Source organism: Coregonus lavaretus, assembly GCF_964263955.1.
Source record: "Coregonus lavaretus genome assembly, chromosome: 24".
Lineage (NCBI taxonomy): Eukaryota > Metazoa > Chordata > Actinopteri > Salmoniformes > Salmonidae > Coregonus > Coregonus lavaretus.
Window position 1 is genome coordinate 43,133,317 of NC_140011.1, and position 20,424 is coordinate 43,153,740.

The window sequence follows — 20,424 nt, forward strand, 5'->3', positions numbered from 1 at the left end:
CGCAGGTTTCTATGGCAGGCTGTGACAGAGCATGTACATCTAACTGGACCGCCAAATGCACTGAGAAGTTGACCGGGCCAGTGACTGACGAGATCCACTGGCCCGACGCATGTTTTTACTGGCCCCGGGCCAATGGGCCATTGTTAATGTTGGATTAACCTGTCTGTTTTATATTCCAGAGAAGTTGTTCTCCCTCCTCCCTGAGTATGTGGTCCCCTATGCCATCCACCTGCTGGTCCACGACCCAGACTACATCAAGGTCCAGGACATAGAACAACTCAAAGACATCAAGGAGTGAGTCTGTTATAGTCTGCGGTCATAGTCTGCGGTCATAGTCCGCTGTTGTATTCCGTTGTGTTGATATATCAGTCTCTTGTTGGGAGTCTGAGAGTCCTTTCTCTACCCCTCTCACCCATCATTCTCTCTCTTAATTCAGACACGTTGGTCAGCAGTCATATTATCTAACATCGTCAAAGCAAGAAAACATAGGGACATAACACAAAGATGATTATAATGAACTGCAAAATGATGAGAGTAATACCTTATACAAATAATTATAACCTCCTCCCCCTCCTCTTCTCCCCCTCCTCTTCTCCCCCTCCTCTTCTCCCCCTCCTCTTCTCCCCCTTCTCTTCTCCCCCTTTTCTCCCCTCTTCTCCCCTCCTCTCCTCTCTCTCCTCTCTCCTCCTCCTCTCCACCTCTCCTCATCCTCTCTCTCTTCCTCTCTCTCCTCCTGCCTCCTCTCCCCCTCCTCTCCTCCCTCCTCTTCCTCCTCCCTCCTCCTTCTCCTCCCTCCTCTCCCTCCTCCCCCCTACCAGGTCTCTGTGGTTCATCCTGGAGATCATCATGTCTAAGAATGAGAACAACAGCCATGCCTTCATCAGGAAGATGGTGGAGAACATCAAACAGACCAAGGACGCACAAGCTCCCACCGACACCAAGACCAACGAGGTATACACACACACACACACACACACACAGATTCACGCTCACACACACACACACAGACACACACAGATTTACGCTCACACACACACACTCTCACACCCTCTCTTTCCTTCTACAGAAGCTGTACACGGTGTGTGACGTAGCCATGAACATCATAATCTCCAAGAGCACCACGTACAGTCTGGAGTCTCCCAAAGACCCTGTCCTGCCCACGCGTTACTTCACCAAGCCTGACAAGGTAGGGCTGTGTTTGTGTGCGTGTCTTAGAGGTCTTCTCGGATCCCGATGTTGAGATCCAAACTGGATCCGCCAAATTCACACTCGACCCCGACAGGATCCGGTCATTTCTTTAGAAAATCTATATCCGGTTAGGACCGGATCCGATCCGAGATACTGTATGTCCGAGTTGAGCGAGAATCGGATCCAAATTTGGGTCTGTCTGTATCGGATCCAAATGATTACAAATGCGCAAGCCATCAAAATAGTTTTGACTCTTCTGGTGCATTTTGGGTTGTATCTGAAGTAATTGATTTGTGGTCTACAGCTTAGTATTTTCATAATGACATCCCCTATAGTTAGATGGAGAACATTGAGGACATCCCTATAGTTAGATGGAGAACATTGAGGACATCCCCTATAGTTAGATGGAGAACATTGAGGACATTCCTATAGTTAGATGGAGAACATTGAGGACATCCCCTATAGTTAGATGGAGAACATTGAGGACATCCCTATAGTTAGATGGATAACATTGAGGACATTCCTATAGTTAGATGGATAACATTGAGGACATTCCTATAGTTAGATGGATAACATTGAGGACATTCCTATAGTTAGATGGAGAACATTGAGGACGTCCCTATAGTTAGATGGAGAACATTGAGGACATCCCCTATAGTTAGATGGAGAACATTGAGGACATCCCTATAGTTAGATGGAGAACATTGAGGACATTCCTATAGTTAGATGGAGAACATTGAGGACATCCCCTATAGTTAGATGGAGAACATTGAGGACATTCCTATAGTTAGATGGAGAACATTGAGGACATCCCTATAGTTAGATGGAGAACATTGAGGACATCCCTATAGTTAGATGGAGAACATTGAGGACATCCCCTATAGTTAGATGGAGAACATTGAGGACATCCCTATAGTTAGATGGAGAACATTGAGGTTTTCAGAAATGTTTTCCTTCTTTCTGAGTAGGTTTTTATGTGATAGTCATTGCGTGCCAGACAGAGCAGCGACTAGTTCACTTTTGTCTGTAACCTACCTTCCCATGGGGCGGCAGGTAGCTTAGTGGTTAAGAGCGTTGTGCCAGTAACCGAAAGGTCGCTGGTTCTAATCCCCGAGCCGACTAGGTGAAAAATCTGTCGATGTGCCCTTGAGCAAGGCACTTAACCCTAATTGCTCCTGTAAGTCGCTCTGGATAAGAGCGTCTGCTAAATGACTAAAATGTAAATGTAAATACCTAATAGGTTATTATACTGTGCAACATTAACATCTAACTTATTTAACTGTTTTGATGAACATTGATTGAGACGAAAGGTAGGCTATGGCACGTTTGACCAGCAAGCTTCAAATTCATGTAGTCGTCCATCTGCATTCCTGTTTCATTTCCAACTATTGGGATTTGAAGGTCTAGGTTAGTATTCCCGCTAAGACAACACTATAGTTGGATAGAGAATATTTTAGTCAAACATTTTAAAGACGATCAGAAAGAACGTGTCGGTAACTCTGCATTAGAGTGTAACTTATTTATTTGGAACGAAAGCCACGAAACTAGCGCATGAATGAGTCATGTTTATGCTGACAAATATCACGCTTGATTCGAGTCATTCCACATTAGTTAACAAATGTATTAAAGGATATAGGCCAAATAGTCTAAACAAATAAATGTAATAAATAAATAAACGAGTTCAATAAATAAAATAGCTCAGGTCTTGAAAATATGGTCTAAGAGAAGCACAGCCCTTTCCCCCTCGGTCCAAGAGTAGCACAGCCCTTTCCCCCTCGGTCTAAGAGAAGCACATCCCTTTCCCCCTCGGTCTAAGAGAAGCACAGCCCTTTCCCCCTCGGTCTAAGAGAAGCACAGCCCTTTCCCCCTCGGTCTAAGAGAAGCACAGCCCTTTCCCCCTCGGTCTAAGAGAAGCACAGCCCTTTCCCCCTCGGTCTAAGAGTAGCACAGCCCTTTCCCCCTCGGTCTAAGAGAAGCACAGCCCTTTCCCCCTCGGTCTAAGAGAAGCACAGCCCTTTCCCCCTCGGTCTAAGAGAAGCACAGCCCTTTCCCCCTCGGTCTAAGAGAAGCACAGCCCTTTCCCCCTCGGTCTAAGAGAAGCACAGCCCTTTCCCCCTCGGTCTAAGAGAAGCACAGCCCTTTCCCCCTCGGTCTAAGAGAAGCACAGCCCTTTCCCCCTCGGTCTAAGAGAAGCACAGCCCTTTCCCCCTCGGTCCAAGAGTAGCACAGCCCTTTCCCCCTCCGTATCCATAATGTGTATAAATAACAGAGAACTTGCCTGTCGGTTTTTCCTCCCTGTACTCTCTCTCGTTCAGTTTGGTCTTCACATCAGCAATGAACAACTTAATGTTTCAGAAACTCACTTTATATACACTAGGCTATCACTCTTTCCCGCTGCATCCTCCTACTCTCCCACAACAAGTGCACTTTTTTTTTACCCAGTGTCACGTGCAGTGGCTGTTTTGTCACAAAATGATACTTTGACACATTTGGTTTAATGAATGGGGACCCCCTGATAAACTTTTAAGACAAACGTTGAATGTGTGAAATTTGGGTTCAGGCCTATGTTGTTTAAGAGTTAAATTCTTCAAATATAATTTAGGATCAGGTCGGTATTTCACATATTTTCACACAGATCCGAAGTCCGTGGCCACCGAGCAGGATTCGACCCGGGATCCGAGGGTTAAGTACAACATTTCGGATCGGGTTCGGGAAGATCTGTGAAGACCTCTACTGTGTGTGTCTGTGCGCTCTAATTTGCAAATAAAACTATTCAGTGGATGAACTTTCTGACTAAACTTCTCTTCTGTAGAATTTCAGCAACACAAAGAACTATCTCCCTCCAGAGATGAAGTCCTTCTTCACACCTGGAAAGGTAGGATGACTGCCCGTGGTATTCATTCAGACACGCCTTAAAGGTAGGATGACTGCCCGTGGTATTCATTCAGACATGCCTTAAAGGTAGGATGACTGCCCATGGTATTCATTCAGACATGCCTTAAAGGTAGGATGACTGCCCATGGTATTCATTCAGACATGCCTTAAAGGTAGGATGACTGCCCGTGGTATTCATTCAGACATGCCTTAAAGGTAGGATGACTGCCCATGGTATTCATTCAGACATGCCTTAAAGGTAGGATGACTGCCCGTGGTATTCATTCAGACATGCCTTAAAGGTAGGATGACTGCACATGGTATTCATTCAGACATGCCTTAAAGGTAGGATGACTGCCCATGGTATTCATTCAGACATGCCTTAAAGGTAGGATGACTGCCCATGGTATTCATTCAGACATGCCTTAAAGGTAGGATGACTGCCCATGGTATTCATTCAGACATGCCTTAAAGCCATATGCCTTGCTTAGTCATTTCTGTACCTTGAAATGTGAATGCATAACCCATGGTTTCTGTATGGTTAATTTGCTAAACTTCGGTTGTTAGAATCAGCGATTGGGAACCCTTGTCAAACAGTGGGGTAAATCGTCTAACCCAGGGGTGTCAAACATACGGCCTGTTGGTGGTTTGAGTAAAAAAATATCTATATACACTACATGACCAAAAGTATATTGGCACCTGCTCGTCTAACATCTCGTTACAAAGTCAAAGTCATTAATATGAAGGTGGTCCCCCCTTTGCTGCTATAACAGCCTCCACTCTTCTGGGAAGGCTTTCCACTAGATGTTGGAACATTGTTGCGGGGACTTGCTTCCATTCAGCCACCAGAGCATTAGTGAGGTTGGGCACTGAGGTTGGGCGATCAGGCCTGGCTCGCAGTCGGCGTTCCAATTCATCCCAAAGGTGTTCTTTGGGGTTGAGGTCAGGGCTCTGTGCACGGCAGTCAAGTTCTTCCACACCGATCTCGACAAATCATTTCTGTATGGACCTCGCTTTGTGCACGGGGGCATTGTCATGCTGAAACAGGAAAGGGCCTTCCCCAAACTGTTGCCACTAAGTTGGAAGCACAGAATCATCTAGAATGTCATTGAATGCTGTATCATTAAGATTTCCCTTCATTAGAACTAAGGGGCCTAGCCCGAACCATGAAAAACAGCTCAAGACCATTATTCCTCCTCCACCAAACTTTACAGTTGGTACTATGCATTCGGGCATGTAGCATCCGTCATACTGCAAGATGGTGAAGCGTGATTCATCACTCCAGAGAACGCGTTCCACTGATCCAGCGTCCAATGGCGGCGAGCTTTACACCACTCCAGCCGACGCTTGGCATTGTGCATGGTGATCTTAGGCTTGTGTGCGGCTGCTCGGCCATGGAAACCCATTTCATGAAGCTCCCGACGAACAGTTCTTGTGCTGACGTTGCTTCCAGAGGCAGTTTGGAACTCAGTAGTGAGTGTTGCACTCTGCGGTCCCATTCTTTGAGCTTGTGTGACCTAACACTTTGCGGCTGAGCCGTTGTTTCTCCTAGACGTTTCCACTTCACAATAACAGCGCTTATAGTTAACCGGGGCAGCTCTAGCAGGGCCGAAATTTGACGAACTGACTTGTTGGAAAGGTGGCATCCTATGACGGTGCCACGTTGAAAGTCATTGAGCTCTTCAGTAAGGCCATTCTACTGCCAATGTTTGTCTATGGAGATTGCATGGTTGTGTGCTGACACATCCCCCCTCTCTCTCCCTCCCTACCCCTCCCCCCTGACACATCCCCACTCTCTCTCCCACCCTACCCCCTAACCCCTACACCCCCCTCCTCTCTCTCTCCTTCCCTCCTCCCCCCTCTCTCCCTCCCTACCCCCTAACCCCTACACCCCCCCCTCTCTCTCTCTCCCTCCCTACCCCTCCCCCCTGACACATCCCCACTCTCTCATCCTCCCTACCCACTAACCCCTACACCCCCCCCTCTCTCTCCTTCCCTACACCCCTCTCTCCTTCCCTACCCCCTAACCCCCCCCTTCTCTCTCTCCTTCCCCCCCCCCTCTCCTTCCCTACACCCCTCTCTCCTTCCCTAACCCCTACACCCCCCCTCTCTCTCTCCTCCCCCCCCCCCCCCCCCCCCCTCTCCTTCCCTACACCCCTCTCTCCTAACCCCCCCCTCTCTCTCTCCTTCCCTCCTCCCCCCAGCCTAAGGCAGCTAATGTGTTAGGAGCGGTGAACAAGCCCCTGTCCTCAGCAGGCAAACCCATCCAGAGTAAAGCCTCACGCATGGAGACGGCTAGCAACGATGATAGCACCTCTAACCCCAGCTCTCCTCAACGCACCAAGACCAGGTACACACACACCTCTTACCCCAGCTCTCCTCAACGCACCAAGACCAGGTACACACACACACACCTCTTACCCCAGCTCTCCTCAACGCACCAAGACCAGGTACACACACACACACCTCTTACCCCAGCTCTGCTCAACGCACCAAGACCAGGTACACACACACACACCTCTTACCCCAGCTCTCCTCAACGCACCAAGACCAGGTACACACACACACACCTCTAACCCCAGCTCTCCTCAACGCACCAAGACCAGGTACACACACACACACCTCTTACCCCAGCTCTGCTCAACGCACCAAGACCAGGTACACACACACACACCTCTAACCCCAGCTCTCCTCAACGCACCAAGACCAGGTACACACACACACACCTCTAACCCCAGCTCTCCTCAACGCACCAAGACCAGGTACACACACACCTCTTACCCCAGCTCTCCTCAACGCACCAAGACCAGGTACACACACACACACCTCTTACCCCAGCTCTCCTCAACGCACCAAGACCAGGTACACACACACACACCTCTTACCCCAGCTCTGCTCAACGCACCAAGACCAGGTACACACACACACACCTCTTACCCCAGCTCTCCTCAACGCACCAAGACCAGGTACACACACACACACCTCTTACCCCAGCTCTCCTCAACGCACCAAGACCAGGTACACACACACACACCTCTAACCCCAGCTCTCCTCAACGCACCAAGACCAGGTACACACACACACACCTCTAACCCCAGCTCTCCTCAACGCACCAAGACCAGGTACACACACACACACACCTCTAACCCCAGCTCTCCTCAACGCACCAAGACCAGGTACACACACACACACCTCTAACCCCAGCTCTCCTCAACGCACCAAGACCAGGTACACACACACACACCTCTTACCCCAGCTCTCCTCAACGCACCAAGACCAGGTACACACACACACACCTCTTACCCCAGCTCTCCTCAACGCACCAAGACCAGGTACACACACACACACCTCTAACCCCAGCTCTCCTCAACGCACCAAGACCAGGTACACACACACACACCTCTTACCCAGCTCTCCTCAACGCACCAAGACCAGGTACACACACACCTCTTACCCCAGCTCTCCTCAACGCACCAAGACCAGGTACACACACACACACCTCTAACCCCAGCTCTCCTCAACGCACCAAGACCAGGTACACACACACACACACCTCTTACCCCAGCTCTCCTCAACGCACCAAGACCAGGTACACACACACCTCTTACCCCAGCTCTCCTCAACGCACCAAGACCAGGTACACACACACACACCTCTTACCCCAGCTCTCCTCAACGCACCAAGACCAGGTACACACACACACACACACCTCTAACCCCAGCTCTCCTCAACGCACCAAGACCAGGTACACACACACACACCTCTTACCCCAGCTCTCCTCAACGCACCAAGACCAGGTACACACACACACACCTCTAACCCCAGCTCTCCTCAACGCACCAAGACCAGGTACACACACACACACACCTCTTACCCCAGCTCTCCTCAACGCACCAAGACCAGGTACACACACACCTCTAACCCCAGCTCTCCTCAACGCACCAAGACCAGGTACACACACACACACACACCTCTAACCCCAGCTCTCCTCAACGCACCAAGACCAGGTACACACACACACACCTCTTACCCCAGCTCTCCTCAACGCACCAAGACCAGGTACACACACACCTCTAACCCCAGCTCTCCTCAACGCACCAAGACCAGGTACACACACACCTCTAACCCCAGCTCTCCTCAACGCACCAAGACCAGGTACACACACACACACACACCTCTAACCCCAGCTCTCCTCAACGCACCAAGACCAGGTACACACACACACCTCTAACCCTAGACCTGACCTGTCCTCCTGTCTCCTTGTACCAGACATGACAGTGTCTCTGTGTCTAACCTGTCTCCCTGTACCAGACATGACAGTGTCTCTGTGTCTAACCTGTCTCCCTGTACCAGACATGACAGTGTCTCTGTGTCTAACCTGTCTCCCTGTACCAGACATGACAGTGTCTCTGTGTCTAACCTGTCTCCCTGTACCAGACATGACAGTGTCTCTGTGTCTAACCTGTCCTCCTGTCTCCTTGTACCAGACATGACAGTGTCTCTGTCTCTTACCTGTCCCCCTGTCTCCCTGTAGCAGACATGACAGTGTCTCTGTCTCTAACCTGTCCTCCTGTCTCCCTGTACCAGACATGACAGTGTCTCTGTGTCTAACCTGTCCTCCTGTCCCCCTGTACCAGACATGACAGTGTCTCTGTGTCTAACCTGTCTCCCTGTACCAGACATGACAGTGTCTCTGTGTCTAACCTGTCCTCCTGTCTCCTTGTACCAGACATGACAGTGTCTCTGTGTCTAACCTGTCCTCCTGTCTCCTTGTACCAGACATGACAGTGTCTCTGTGTCTAACCTGTCCTCCTGTCTCCCTGTACCAGACATGACAGTGTCTCTGTGTCTAACCTGTCCTCCTGTCTCCCTGTACCAGACATGACAGTGTCTCTGTCTCTAACCTGTCCTCCTGTCTCCCTGTACCAGACATGACAGTGTCTCTGTGTCTAACCTGTCCTCCTGTCCCCCTGTACCAGACATGACAGTGTCTCTGTGTCTAACCTGTCCCCCTGTACCAGACATGACAGTGTCTCTGTGTCTAACCTGTCTCCCTGTACCAGACATGACAGTGTCTCTGTGTCTAACCTGTCTCCCTGTACCAGACATGACAGTGTCTCTGTGTCTAACCTGTCTCCCTGTACCAGACATGACAGTGTCTCTGTGTCTAACCTGTCTCCCTGTACCAGACATGACAGTGTCTCTGTGTCTAACCTGTCTCCCTGTACCAGACATGACAGTGTCTCTGTGTCTAACCTGTCTCCTTGTACCAGACATGACAGTGTCTCTGTGTCTAACCTGTCTCCCTGTACCAGACATGACAGTGTCTCTGTGTCTAACCTGTCTCCTTGTACCAGACATGACAGTGTCTCTGTGTCTAACCTGTCTCCCTGTACCAGACATGACAGTGTCTCTGTGTCTAACCTGTCCTCCTGTCCCCCTGTACCAGACATGACAGTGTCTCTGTCTCTAACCTGTCCTCCTGTCTCCCTGTACCAGACATGACAGTGCAGAGGACCACAGTGAGAATGAAGACGTCATCATGAAGAAAGGCGACACCCCTGATACAAAGGTATTTTCCTAATTATCCTTAAGTGTCTAAAATGTATTTTGTAGCTCAATTAAGTTACTTTAAGATGATTTGGACATTAAACGCGAAAATGCTATTATCGGGGATATTGACCTGCATTGGTTTTTATGTCACAAATGCAAAAAAGTTAGCATTGGGAAACAGTGGCCAGGTAAAACCATAACATGGGTTGCTGTCATACCTTGTCCATAGACTGCTCTCAGGGTGAGGAATCCAATGTGTCGTTTGTAGTTTGGATGAACTATCCCAAGACTAATTTACTGAGAAAGTGTATTTTCACTTGGAAATATATCTATTTTTTTTCTAGTGTTTTCCAATCAAGTGATCAGTTTGATTACCTGGGACCTCAAAGTAACAAACTGTCAAATCCAACTTAATGGACTCCACTGCCTCCTTACAGTCAAATAGGACTTTATTGACAACAGTCTTCTTACAGGACAAACCCCAGGGACGCAAGCGAGGCGCCGCCTCCAGTAACCTTGACGACAACCCTTCTCCCAAACCCAAGCGTGGCCGCAAGAAGGCAGCAGCAGTCGACCCCGAGGACCAATGGGGCGAGGACTCCCGACTCGGCGACGCCCAGACGGAAGACGAGCAGAACAGCCCGCCCAAAAAAGGCCGTAGGGGGCGGTCCACGAAGGCTGCGGCAGCCAATCAGGAAACCCCAGCTAAAGGGAGAGGGCGGGGCCGGAAGAAGGCAACTCCTCCCCCTGAAGAGGAGGAGGAGGAGGGAGGAGAGGAGGTGGAAGAAGAGGAGGAGGAGGAAGAGGAGGAGAATATGGAGGTGAAGACTAAGGGAGGAAGACCAGCGCGGGCGGCAAAGAGAGCAACACAGAGGTCAGAGGGCGTTTGGTGTTTGTTTTCTCCTTGATATATGATGTAGTCACCTCATGAAACCATTCTGGAAGATCTGTTACATTTCTGTTGACATATATTTACATACAGCGCATTCGGAAAGTATTCAGACCCCTTGACTTTTTCTACATTCTGTTACGTTACAGCCTTATTCTAAAATTGTTTTTTTCCTCATCAGTCTACACACAAAACCCCATAATGACAAAGCAAAAAAAGGTTTTTAGACATGTGTATAAAAAAAAGAAATAATGGAAATATGACATTTACATAAGTATTCAGACCCTTTACTCAGTAATTAGTTGAAGCACCTTTGGCAGCGATTACAGCCTCGAGTCTTCTTGGGTATGACGCTACAAGCTTGGCACACCTGTATTTGGGGAGTTTCTCTGCAGATCCTCTCAAGCTCTCAGGTTGGGGAGCGTCGCTGCACAGCTATTTTCTGGTCTTTCCAGAGATGTTCGATCGGGTTCATGTCCGGGCTCTGGTTGGGTCACTCAAGGACATTCAGAGACTTGTCCCGAAGCCACTCCTGCGTTTTCTTGGATGTGTACTTAGGGTCGTTGTCCTGTTGGAAGGTGAACCTTCGCCCCAGTCTGAGGTCCTGAGCACTCTGGAGCAGGTTTTCATCAAGGATCTCTCTGTTCTTTGCTCCGTTCATTTTTCCCTCGATCCTGACTAGTCTCCCAGTCCCTGCCGCTGAAAAACATCCCCACAGCATGATGTTGCCACCACCATGCTTCATCGTAGGGATGGTGCCAGGTTTCCTCCAGACGTGACGCTTGGCATTCAGTCCAAAGAGTTCAATCTTGGTTTCATCAGTCCAGAGAATCTTGTTTCTTTATGGTCTGAGAGTCTTTTACGTGCTTTTGGCAAACTCCAAGTGGGCTGTCATGTGCCTTTTACTAAGGAGTGGCTTCCGTCTGGCCACTCTACCATAAAGGCCTGATTTGGTGGAGTGCTGCAGAGATGGTTGTCCTTCTGGAAGGTTCTCCCATCTCCACAGAGGAACTCTGGAGCTCTGTCAGTGACCATCAGGTTCTTGGTCACCTCCCTGACCAATGCCCTTCTCCCCCGATTGGAGGCCACTGTGTTCTAGGGGACCATCAATGCTGCAGACTTTTTTTGGTACCCTTCCTCATATCTGTGCCTCGACACAATCCTGTCTCGGAGCTCTACAGACAATTCCTTCGACCTCATGGCTTGGTTTTTGCTCTGACATGCACTGTCAACTGTGGGACCTTATAAACACAGGTGTGTGCCTTTCCAAATCATGTCCAATCAATTGAATTTACCACAGGTGGACTCCAATCAAGTAGTAGAAACATCTCAAGGATGATCAATGGAAACAGGATGGACCTGAGCTCAATTTCGAGTCTTATAGCAAAGGGTCTGAATACTTAAGTAAATAAGATATTTCTGTTTGCAAATTGCTCTAAAAACCTGTTTTGACTTTGTCATTATAGGGTATTGTGTATAGATTGAGGAAAACAATTAATTTAATCCATTTTAGAACAAGGCTGTAACGTAACAAAATGTGGAAAAGGGGAAGGTGTCTGAATACTTTCCAAATGCACTGTAGACATTTACGCTCTTCTGAATCATCTGTTTATTATTTCAAATTCAAATAGACAGAGTTATTAACATTAACTGCAGTGTTGAAAGAATCATACATGTATCTAGATATTTGTTGTCAATAAGGTCTAAACCCTGTTGTTTTCCAGTTCTGAGTCTGCTGAGTCCACCCCAGTGAAGAAGAGAGGACGACCGGCCAAGGCCGCAGCACAGCCTGCCAAGAAACAACCAGCGTAAGACTGTGTGTGTGTGTGTGTGTGTGGCAGGTGTGTGTGTGTGTGTGTGTGTGTGTGTGTGTGTGTGTGTGTGTGTGTGTGTGTGTGTGTGTGGCAGATGTGTGTGTGTGTGTGTGGCAGATGTGTGTGTGTGTGTGTGTGCGTTAGGGATGTGCATCTTTCCCCTTTCAAGACGATTCATTATTTATCGAGATACAGGAACGATACGTTTTAGTTTGAAACGATGCAATTCGGTTTGATTAGAGAACGAATCGCTGCCTTTCGGTTTGATTAGAGAACGATTCAGTGCGTTTCGGTTCGATAAGATTCGATGCTCTAGCATTTGTTGCATAAACACATTCATTTTCCGTTCTGAATTCAAATCTGCTGCTGATATGGAGCTCATGAAGTGGGCCTGTGTGTGTGTGTGTGTCTGTGTCTGTCTGTCTGTGTGTGTGTGTGTGTGTGTGTGTGTGTGTGTGTGTGTCACCCCACTAACAGAATAGGGGGGACAATGTAACCCATGTTTTTTGTCCCCCCACTTTACTTCTGAAATCCCCATTGCCCACTAATTAACAGATTGTTTAAGCTAGTAATGTATCAATATTTATCGTTTACAAATTAACAATGACATAGCCAATCAATATAAAGCAGACCTTTTGGATCTCACCCCATCTCAAAATCAAATGGTTTTGACCGCTTCGAAGTTTTTAGAGTGACCTTCTCTGCAGTGTGCCTCAGAAAGTGATCGCTGTCCTCGCTATGAAATGATCAACTTTACCCTGTATATCTAAAAATTACCATATACACTGATTGTTTAAAGGTGCAATATGTAACTTTTTGGGGCGACCCGACCAAATTCACATAGAGATGAGAGTTATAGATCTGTCGTTCTCATTGACCCCAAGTCTAAGAAGCAGTAGATCTGTTCTATGTGATCTATTTCTACGCTTCCCGTTCTTAAGTTTAGTTTTCGAGTCTTTTCCTTTCGGTTTTGTACACTCAGCTTCAAACAGCTGAAAAAACTATATTTTTGCTATACTTGCTTGTTTTGTCACAGAAACTGAAATTAGGGGAACTATTAGAATTTTAGCTACTAGGAAATGCATAGTGCATCTTTTAACGCAAACCTACCAAAACTATTGCTGATGGTGAACCTGAACAATCAAAATAAAATAGAATGTAAGCCCCGTTCAGCAGGTATATCCAGACGAGTTGTCTCCAGTAGCTTACTTTTATTCCAACAGCGCGTAGATAACCGTAAACTAGCGAATGATATAGGCTGTCACTCAACTAATAAAGGCTTGTAATCACACAAACCGGGTTTCTGACCAATGCAGTGCTACATTTGGATCTGTTTTGGGGTCCATGGACCGATGCACTTGGTGTCTTAAACATTTGAATCAGGGCCGGATGCGTGTTGGTGAAACGTTACATCCCTAGTCTGCGTGAAATGGGATGTTTACATTTTAGTGTTTGTGCAGCCTGTGTGTGTGTGTGTGTGTGTGTGTTTGTGCAGCCTGTGTGTGTGTGTGTGTGTGTGTGTGTGTGTGTGTTTGTGCAGCCTGTGTGTGTGTGTGTGTGTTTGTGCAGCCTGTGTGTGTGTGTGTGTGTGTGTGTGTGTGTGTGTGTGTGTGTGTGTCTCTAAACCAGTCTCCTCCCCTGCCCTATAGGCGTGGCCGTGGTAAGGCGGCAGCAGCAGCCAAAGAGGAGTCGGATGAGGAAATTGAGACACCGCTTGAGGAAGAGGAGGAGGAGCAGGAGGAAGAGGAGAAGGAGGAAGAACAGACCACTCCTAAAGTACAGGAACCTTCAACTCTGACCCCTAACCTTTACCCTAACCTAACCTTTCACTCCTAACCCTAAACCCTTTAACTCTGGATAGAATATGCAGAAACTCAAACCTTTGGTGTCTTACCAGATTTATGTTCTGACCAGCTCTAACTGTCTGTTGGGGTCAATTCCATTTCAATTCAGGAAGTACACTGAAATTCCAAATCTCTTCTATGCTTTTCAATTAGCAAAAGGTGGAATTTGAATTAGGTTTACTTTCTGAATTGACTGGGATTTAAATGGAATTGACCCTTGCTGTCTGGCTATTTGTTCTATGTTGAATGTTAGTTGGTTAAATGTCAGACTGACTGGCTGTTTGTTCTACACTACATGACCAAAAGTATGTGGACACCTGCTCGTCCAACATCTCATTCCAAAATCATGGGCATTAATATGGAGTTGATCCCCCCTTTGCTGCTATAACAGCCTCCACTCTTCTGGGAAGGCTTTCCACTAGATGTGGGAACATTGCTGCGGGGACTTGCTTCCATTCAGCCACAAGGACATTAGTGAGGTCGGGCACTGATGTTGGGTGATTAGGCCTGGCTCGCAGTCGGCGTTCAAATTCATCCCAAAGGTGTTCGATGGGGTTGAGGTCAGGGCTTTGTGCAGGCCAGTCAAGTTCTTCCACACTGATCTCGACAAACCACTTCTGTATGGACCTCGCTTTGTGCACAAACTGTTGCCACAAAGTTTGAAGCACAGAATCGTCTAGAATGTCATTGTATGCTGTAGCGTTAAGATTTCCCTTCACTGGAACTAAGGGGCCTAGCCCGAACCATGAAAAACAGCCCCAGACCATTATTCCTCCTCCACCAAACTTTACAGTTGGCACTATGCATTGGGGCAGGTAGCGTTCTCCTGGCGTCCACCAAACCCAGATACGTCTGTCGGACTGCCAGATGGTGAAGCGTGATTCAACACTCCAGAGAACTTGTTTCCACTGCTCCGGAGTCCAATGGTGGCGAGCTTTACACCACTCCAGCCGATGCTTGGCATGAATTACATTTTATGTTATTTTTAATTGTTTTGTTAAATTGCCAGTTGGCAACCCAATCACACAATCAAACATTACAATAATTCACTGTGATAATTCAGTTTCAATTAAATTCCGGTGTTTTCTGCAGTGCGCATATTTTTTATTTTTTATTTTATTAAAATAAAATCGAAATCAATAGATAATAGTGAATTATGGTATCCAAACAATTAATGCATTTGCAAACATTTCTAAAAACCTGGTTTTTGCTTTGTCATTATGGGGTATTGTGTGTAGATTGATGAGGGGGGGGAATAATTTAATACATTTTAGAATAAGGCTGTAACGTAACAAAATGTGGAAAAAGCCAAGGGGTCTGAATACTTTCCGAATGCACTGTATACAGATACATAAATACAGAAAAATGAAACGGAAGGGAGCTCTTTTTCTTTTATTCCAGGCTTTATCTAAATATTCTGCAAACGGAAATACACAATGGACAAAAAAACATTTCAGTTTCTCCTCATGGCTCAGCTACATAATGCCAGGGTATATCTGGTGGTCTGTCTCCTCAGCTACATAATGCCAGGGTATATCTGGTGGTCTGTCTCCTCAGCTACATAATGCCAGGGTATATCTGGTGGTCTGTCTCCTCAGCTACATAATGCCAGGGTATATCTGGTGGTCTGTCTCCTCATGGCTCAGCTACATAATGCCAGGGTATATCTGGTGGTCTGTCTCCTCAGCTACATAATGCCAGGGTATATCTGGTGGTCTGTCTCCTCAGCTACATAATGCCAGGGTATATCTGGTGGTCTGTCTCCTCAGCCACATAATGCCAGGGTATATCTGGTGGTCTGTCTCCTCAGCTACATAATGCCAGGGTATATCTGGTGGTCTGTCTCCTCAGCCACATAATGCCAGGGTATATCTGGTGGTCTGTCTCCTCAGCTACATAATGCCAGGGTATATCTGGTGGTCTGTCTCCTCATGGCTCAGCTACATAATGCCAGGGTATATCTGGTGGTCTGTCTCCTCAGCTACATAATGCCAGGGTATATCTGGTGGTCTTTCTCCTCAGCCACATAATGCCAGGGTATATCTGGTGGTCTGTCTCCTCAGCCACATAATGCCAGGGTATATCTGGTGGTCTGTCTCCTCAGCCACATAATGCCAGGGTATATCTGGTGGTCTGTCTCCTCAGCTACATAATGCCAGGGTATATCTGGTGGTCTGTCTCCTCAGCTACATAATGCCAGGGTATATCTGGTGGTCTGTCTCCTCATGGCTCAGCTACATAATGCCAGGGTATATCTGGTGGTCTGTCTCCTCAGCTACATAATGCCAGGGTATATCTGGTGGTCTGTCTCCTCAGCTACATAATGCCAGGGTATATCTGGTGGTCTGTCTCCTCAGCTACATAATGCCAGGGTATATCTGGTGGTCTGTCTCCTCAGCTACATAATGCCAGGGTATATCTGGTGGTCTGTCTCCTCAGCTACATAATGCCAGGGTATATCTGGTGGTCTGTCTCCTCAGCCACATAATGCCAGGGTATATCTGGTGTGCTTTCTGGAATAAGGACAAGTGTATATCGTATTAGAAAGGCCAATAGAGGATCAAATGCATTTAATTCTCTATTTCTTCAAGGTCACAATAGTTACATAGTCTTTCCTCTTCCATTTCACCATTATACTGACCTGTTTCAATACGCAGGGGAAATAGGCATCTATTTATTTTAGGTAGCTTGTACATAATATATCTCTCACACATGAATTCACCCTTAATCAAACAAAATGTTTTTAATTTGGGGTTATGATTAATCTCCTCCACCCATTTCAACAGTTTTTGAAATAATATCTGTCTCCTTTAACTTGGCGTTGCGCATGGTGATCTTAGGCTTGTGTGCGGCTGGTCGGCCATGGAAACCCATTTCATGAAGCTACAGACGAACAGTTATTGTGCTGACTTTGCTTCCAGAGGCAGTTTGGAACTCGGTAGTGAGTGTTGCAACCGAGGACAGACGATCTTTACGCTCTACGCGCTTCAGCACTCGGCGGTCCCGTTCTGTGAGCTTGTGTGGCCTACCACTTCGCGGCTGAGCCGTTGTTGCTCCTAGACGTTTACACTTCACAATAACAGCACTTCCAGTTGACCGGGGCAGCTCTAGCAGGGAAGAAATTGGACGAACTGAGTTGTTGGAAAGGTGGCATCCTATGACGGTGCCACGTTGAAAGTCACTGAGCTCTTCAGTAAGGCCATTCTACTGCCAATGTTTGTCAGTGGAGATTGCATGGCTGTGTGCTCGGTTTTATACACCTGTTAGCAATGGGTGTGGCTGAAATAGCCGAATCCACTAATTTGAAGGGGTGTCCACATACTTTTGTATATATAGCGTATGTTGTGTGTTAGTTGGTTAAACACCAGACTGACTGACTGACTCTCTGGTTCTGTGTTGATTGGTTAAACCAGACTGACTGACTCTCTGATTCTGTGTTGATTGGTTAAACCAGACTGACTGACTCTCTGATTCTGTGTTGATTGGTTAAACCAGACTGACTGACTCTCTGATTCTGTGTTGATTGGTTGAACCAGACTGACTGACTCTCTGGTTCTGTGGTGAGTGGTGATTGGTTGAACCAGACTGACTGACTCTTTGGTTCCAGGGTCGACGGAAGACCGGAGGAAGAAAAAGATGAACGGAGGACGAGAGAAAAAGAGGGAGCGAAGGATGGAAGGAGAGAGCGAAGGATGGGAGGGATGGAGATTAGACTTTTCTGAACTTTTCATATGCTGACGCTCCTACCGTTACACACGCTTACACACACACACACACACACACACACACACACACACACACACACTCACACACACTCTGATAACATCAGTATCATTAACCGTAAGTTGTTTTGTGATGCATTGTGATATTGTTCGCCACATCTGTCGAGAGAGAGAGAGAGATCTCAACTGATGAAGATCCCATGAGGTGTAAATAGTATCTTTCATGTCTGTGTTATGGTTGGTTGGTTGCTTGTTTTTGTTTTGTTGATGGACTGACTGGGTGCTGTTGTATAGCTTTTAGCTCCTGTCTGTCGCCAATGGCACCCTATTCCCTATATAGTGCCCTACTTTGGTCTCTGGTCAAAGGTAGTGCACTATATAGGGAATAGGGTGTTATTTTGGCCGCACCCCCCTGGTCTGAAAGTGCGCTACTTGTTTTACCGTCAAAATTAAATGAGTTTTAAATAAGGCCTTTCAGCAATACTTTCTTTTTGTCATGTTCCCCTCTGTGTGTCTCAACTGAACCCTTACATCAACTGAACCGTTACGTTAGATTACCCTTACATTGACTTTTTTACTCTTTGGTGAAGTCAATCATGTAATTTTTTCCTTTGTAGTTTTTTTTTTTTTAACAAAAAAATAAAAAAAAGTCAATTGGTTTGTTTACAGCATTGTATATTCACGCCTTGTTGAGTTGTCGTTTTTTTTGTTTTTTTTAAACCCTCTGGGAGAAAATTCCAGAAAACTGTGTCGGAATGTTGAATGTCTATTATATAAATCAATAAAGTTTTAGTGTTCGTTCCATTTGACACCTGGCTGGCACCTCCTGCTGTGATCAGAACTGGCACCTCCTGCTGTGATCAGAACTGGCACCTCCTGCTGTGATCAGAACTGGCACCTCCTGCTGTGATCAGAACTGGCACCTCCTGCTGTGATCAGAACTGGCACCTCCTGCTGTGATCAGAACTGGCACCTCCTGCTGTGATCAGAACTGGCACCTCCTGCTGTGATCAGAACTGGCACCTCCTGCTGTGATCAGAACTGGCACCTCCTGCTGTGATCAGAACTGGCACCTCCTGCTGTGATCAGAACTGGCACCTCCTGCTGTGATCAGAACTGGCACCTCCTGCTGTGATCAGAACTGGCACCTCCTGCTGTGATCAGAACTGGCACCTCCTGCTGTGATCAGAACTGGCACCTCCTGCTGTGATCAGAACTGGCACCTCCTGCTGTGATCAGAACTGGCACCTCCTGCTGTGATCAGAACTGGCACCTCCTGCTGTGATCAGAACTGGCACCTCCTGCTGTGATCAGAACTGGCACCTCCTGCTGTGATCAGAACTGGCACCTCCTGCTGTGATCAGAACTGGCACCTCCTGCTGTGATCAGATGTGATTTTAGTCTGGATGACGATGCATTAGTGGGCTGTGTCCCAATTGGTATTCTATATAGTCCCACTAGTTTTGACCAGAGGCTATATATATCTGCACCACTTCTGACCAGAGCTCATTGGGCGGTAAGCACACCACCCTGCATCCCGCTGCTGGCTTGCCTCTGAAGCTAAGCAGGGTTGTTCCTGGTTGGTTCCTGGATGGGAGACCAGATGCTGCTGGAAGTGGTGTTGGAGGACCAGTAGGAGGCACTCTGTCCTCTGGTCTAAAAAAATATATATATCCCCAGGGCAGTGATTGGGGACATTGCCCCAGGGCAGTGATTGGGGACATTGCCCCAGGGCAGTGATTGGGGACATTGCCCCAGGGCAGTGATTGGGGACATTGCCCTGTGTAGCGTGCTGTCTTTTGGATGGGATGTTAAATGGGTGTCCTGACTGTGGTCACTAAAGCTCCCATGGCACTTAAACGTAAGAGTAGGGGGTGTTAACCCCGGTGTCCTGGTTAAATTCCCAACCTGGCCACTCATACCATCATAGCCACCTAGTCATCCCCAGCTTCCAATTGGCTCATTCATCCTCTCCCCTGTAACTATTCCCCAGGTCGTTGCTGTAAATGAGAATGTGTTTTCTCAGTCAGCTGACCTGGGAAGGTAAAAGGGCCCTGGTCAAATGTTGTGGACTAGATAGGAAATCGGGCCATTTGAGATGCAGATCATGTTGTCACATCCACCCAGTCAGCCCCTGTCTGTCTCTGGCGTATTAATAAAGTTGTCCATACAATGGGACTTTTTGTGGTTTCTTTATGTCACGCATCCACTCACATTGCGTTGTCTTTCCCACAGGTGGCACTTTTGTCACTCTTAGACACTGCTCCTCCCTCAATCGCTGGAGACCGTTTACAAAGTAAAGCAGTATGTACGGTGCAGGCTTAACATGTGGGGTCGGTTGCTACGGGTCCTGGCCTCTAGTTAAAGTGAAAAGTAAAAGTAAGTGATATTTTCCCCCTCCCGAAAATATCTGATGTTTTTATTGTCATGTTATCTCATCCACCCCCATGAAAATCAGACGGACGTGATCGAGCACATTCCCAACGACGGGGTTCACAGAGTGTAAGGAGGGTGATTATGCTGCATGCTAGGCTGATGTA

The 20,424-nt window shown here is 47.3% G+C and overlaps 1 protein-coding gene across 1 annotated transcript in view; it reads left to right on the plus strand.

The window, feature by feature from the left end:
- Nucleotides 1-20,062, plus strand: part of LOC311099778 (sister chromatid cohesion protein PDS5 homolog B-like) — a 101,995-nt gene extending 81,933 nt beyond the window's left edge. The window contains exons 26-35 of the mRNA XM_084140523.1: nt 180-294; nt 819-951; nt 1,067-1,186; nt 4,001-4,063; nt 6,267-6,412; nt 9,562-9,634; nt 10,089-10,489; nt 12,229-12,312; nt 13,968-14,094; nt 17,770-20,062. Coding sequence (XP_083996649.1) covers nt 180-294; nt 819-951; nt 1,067-1,186; nt 4,001-4,063; nt 6,267-6,412; nt 9,562-9,634; nt 10,089-10,489; nt 12,229-12,312; nt 13,968-14,094; nt 17,770-17,802 — 1,295 coding nt within the window. The 3' untranslated portion in view covers nt 17,803-20,062. The remainder of the gene's footprint in view (nt 1-179; nt 295-818; nt 952-1,066; nt 1,187-4,000; nt 4,064-6,266; nt 6,413-9,561; nt 9,635-10,088; nt 10,490-12,228; nt 12,313-13,967; nt 14,095-17,769) is intronic.
- Nucleotides 20,063-20,424: the final 362 nt, after the last annotated feature.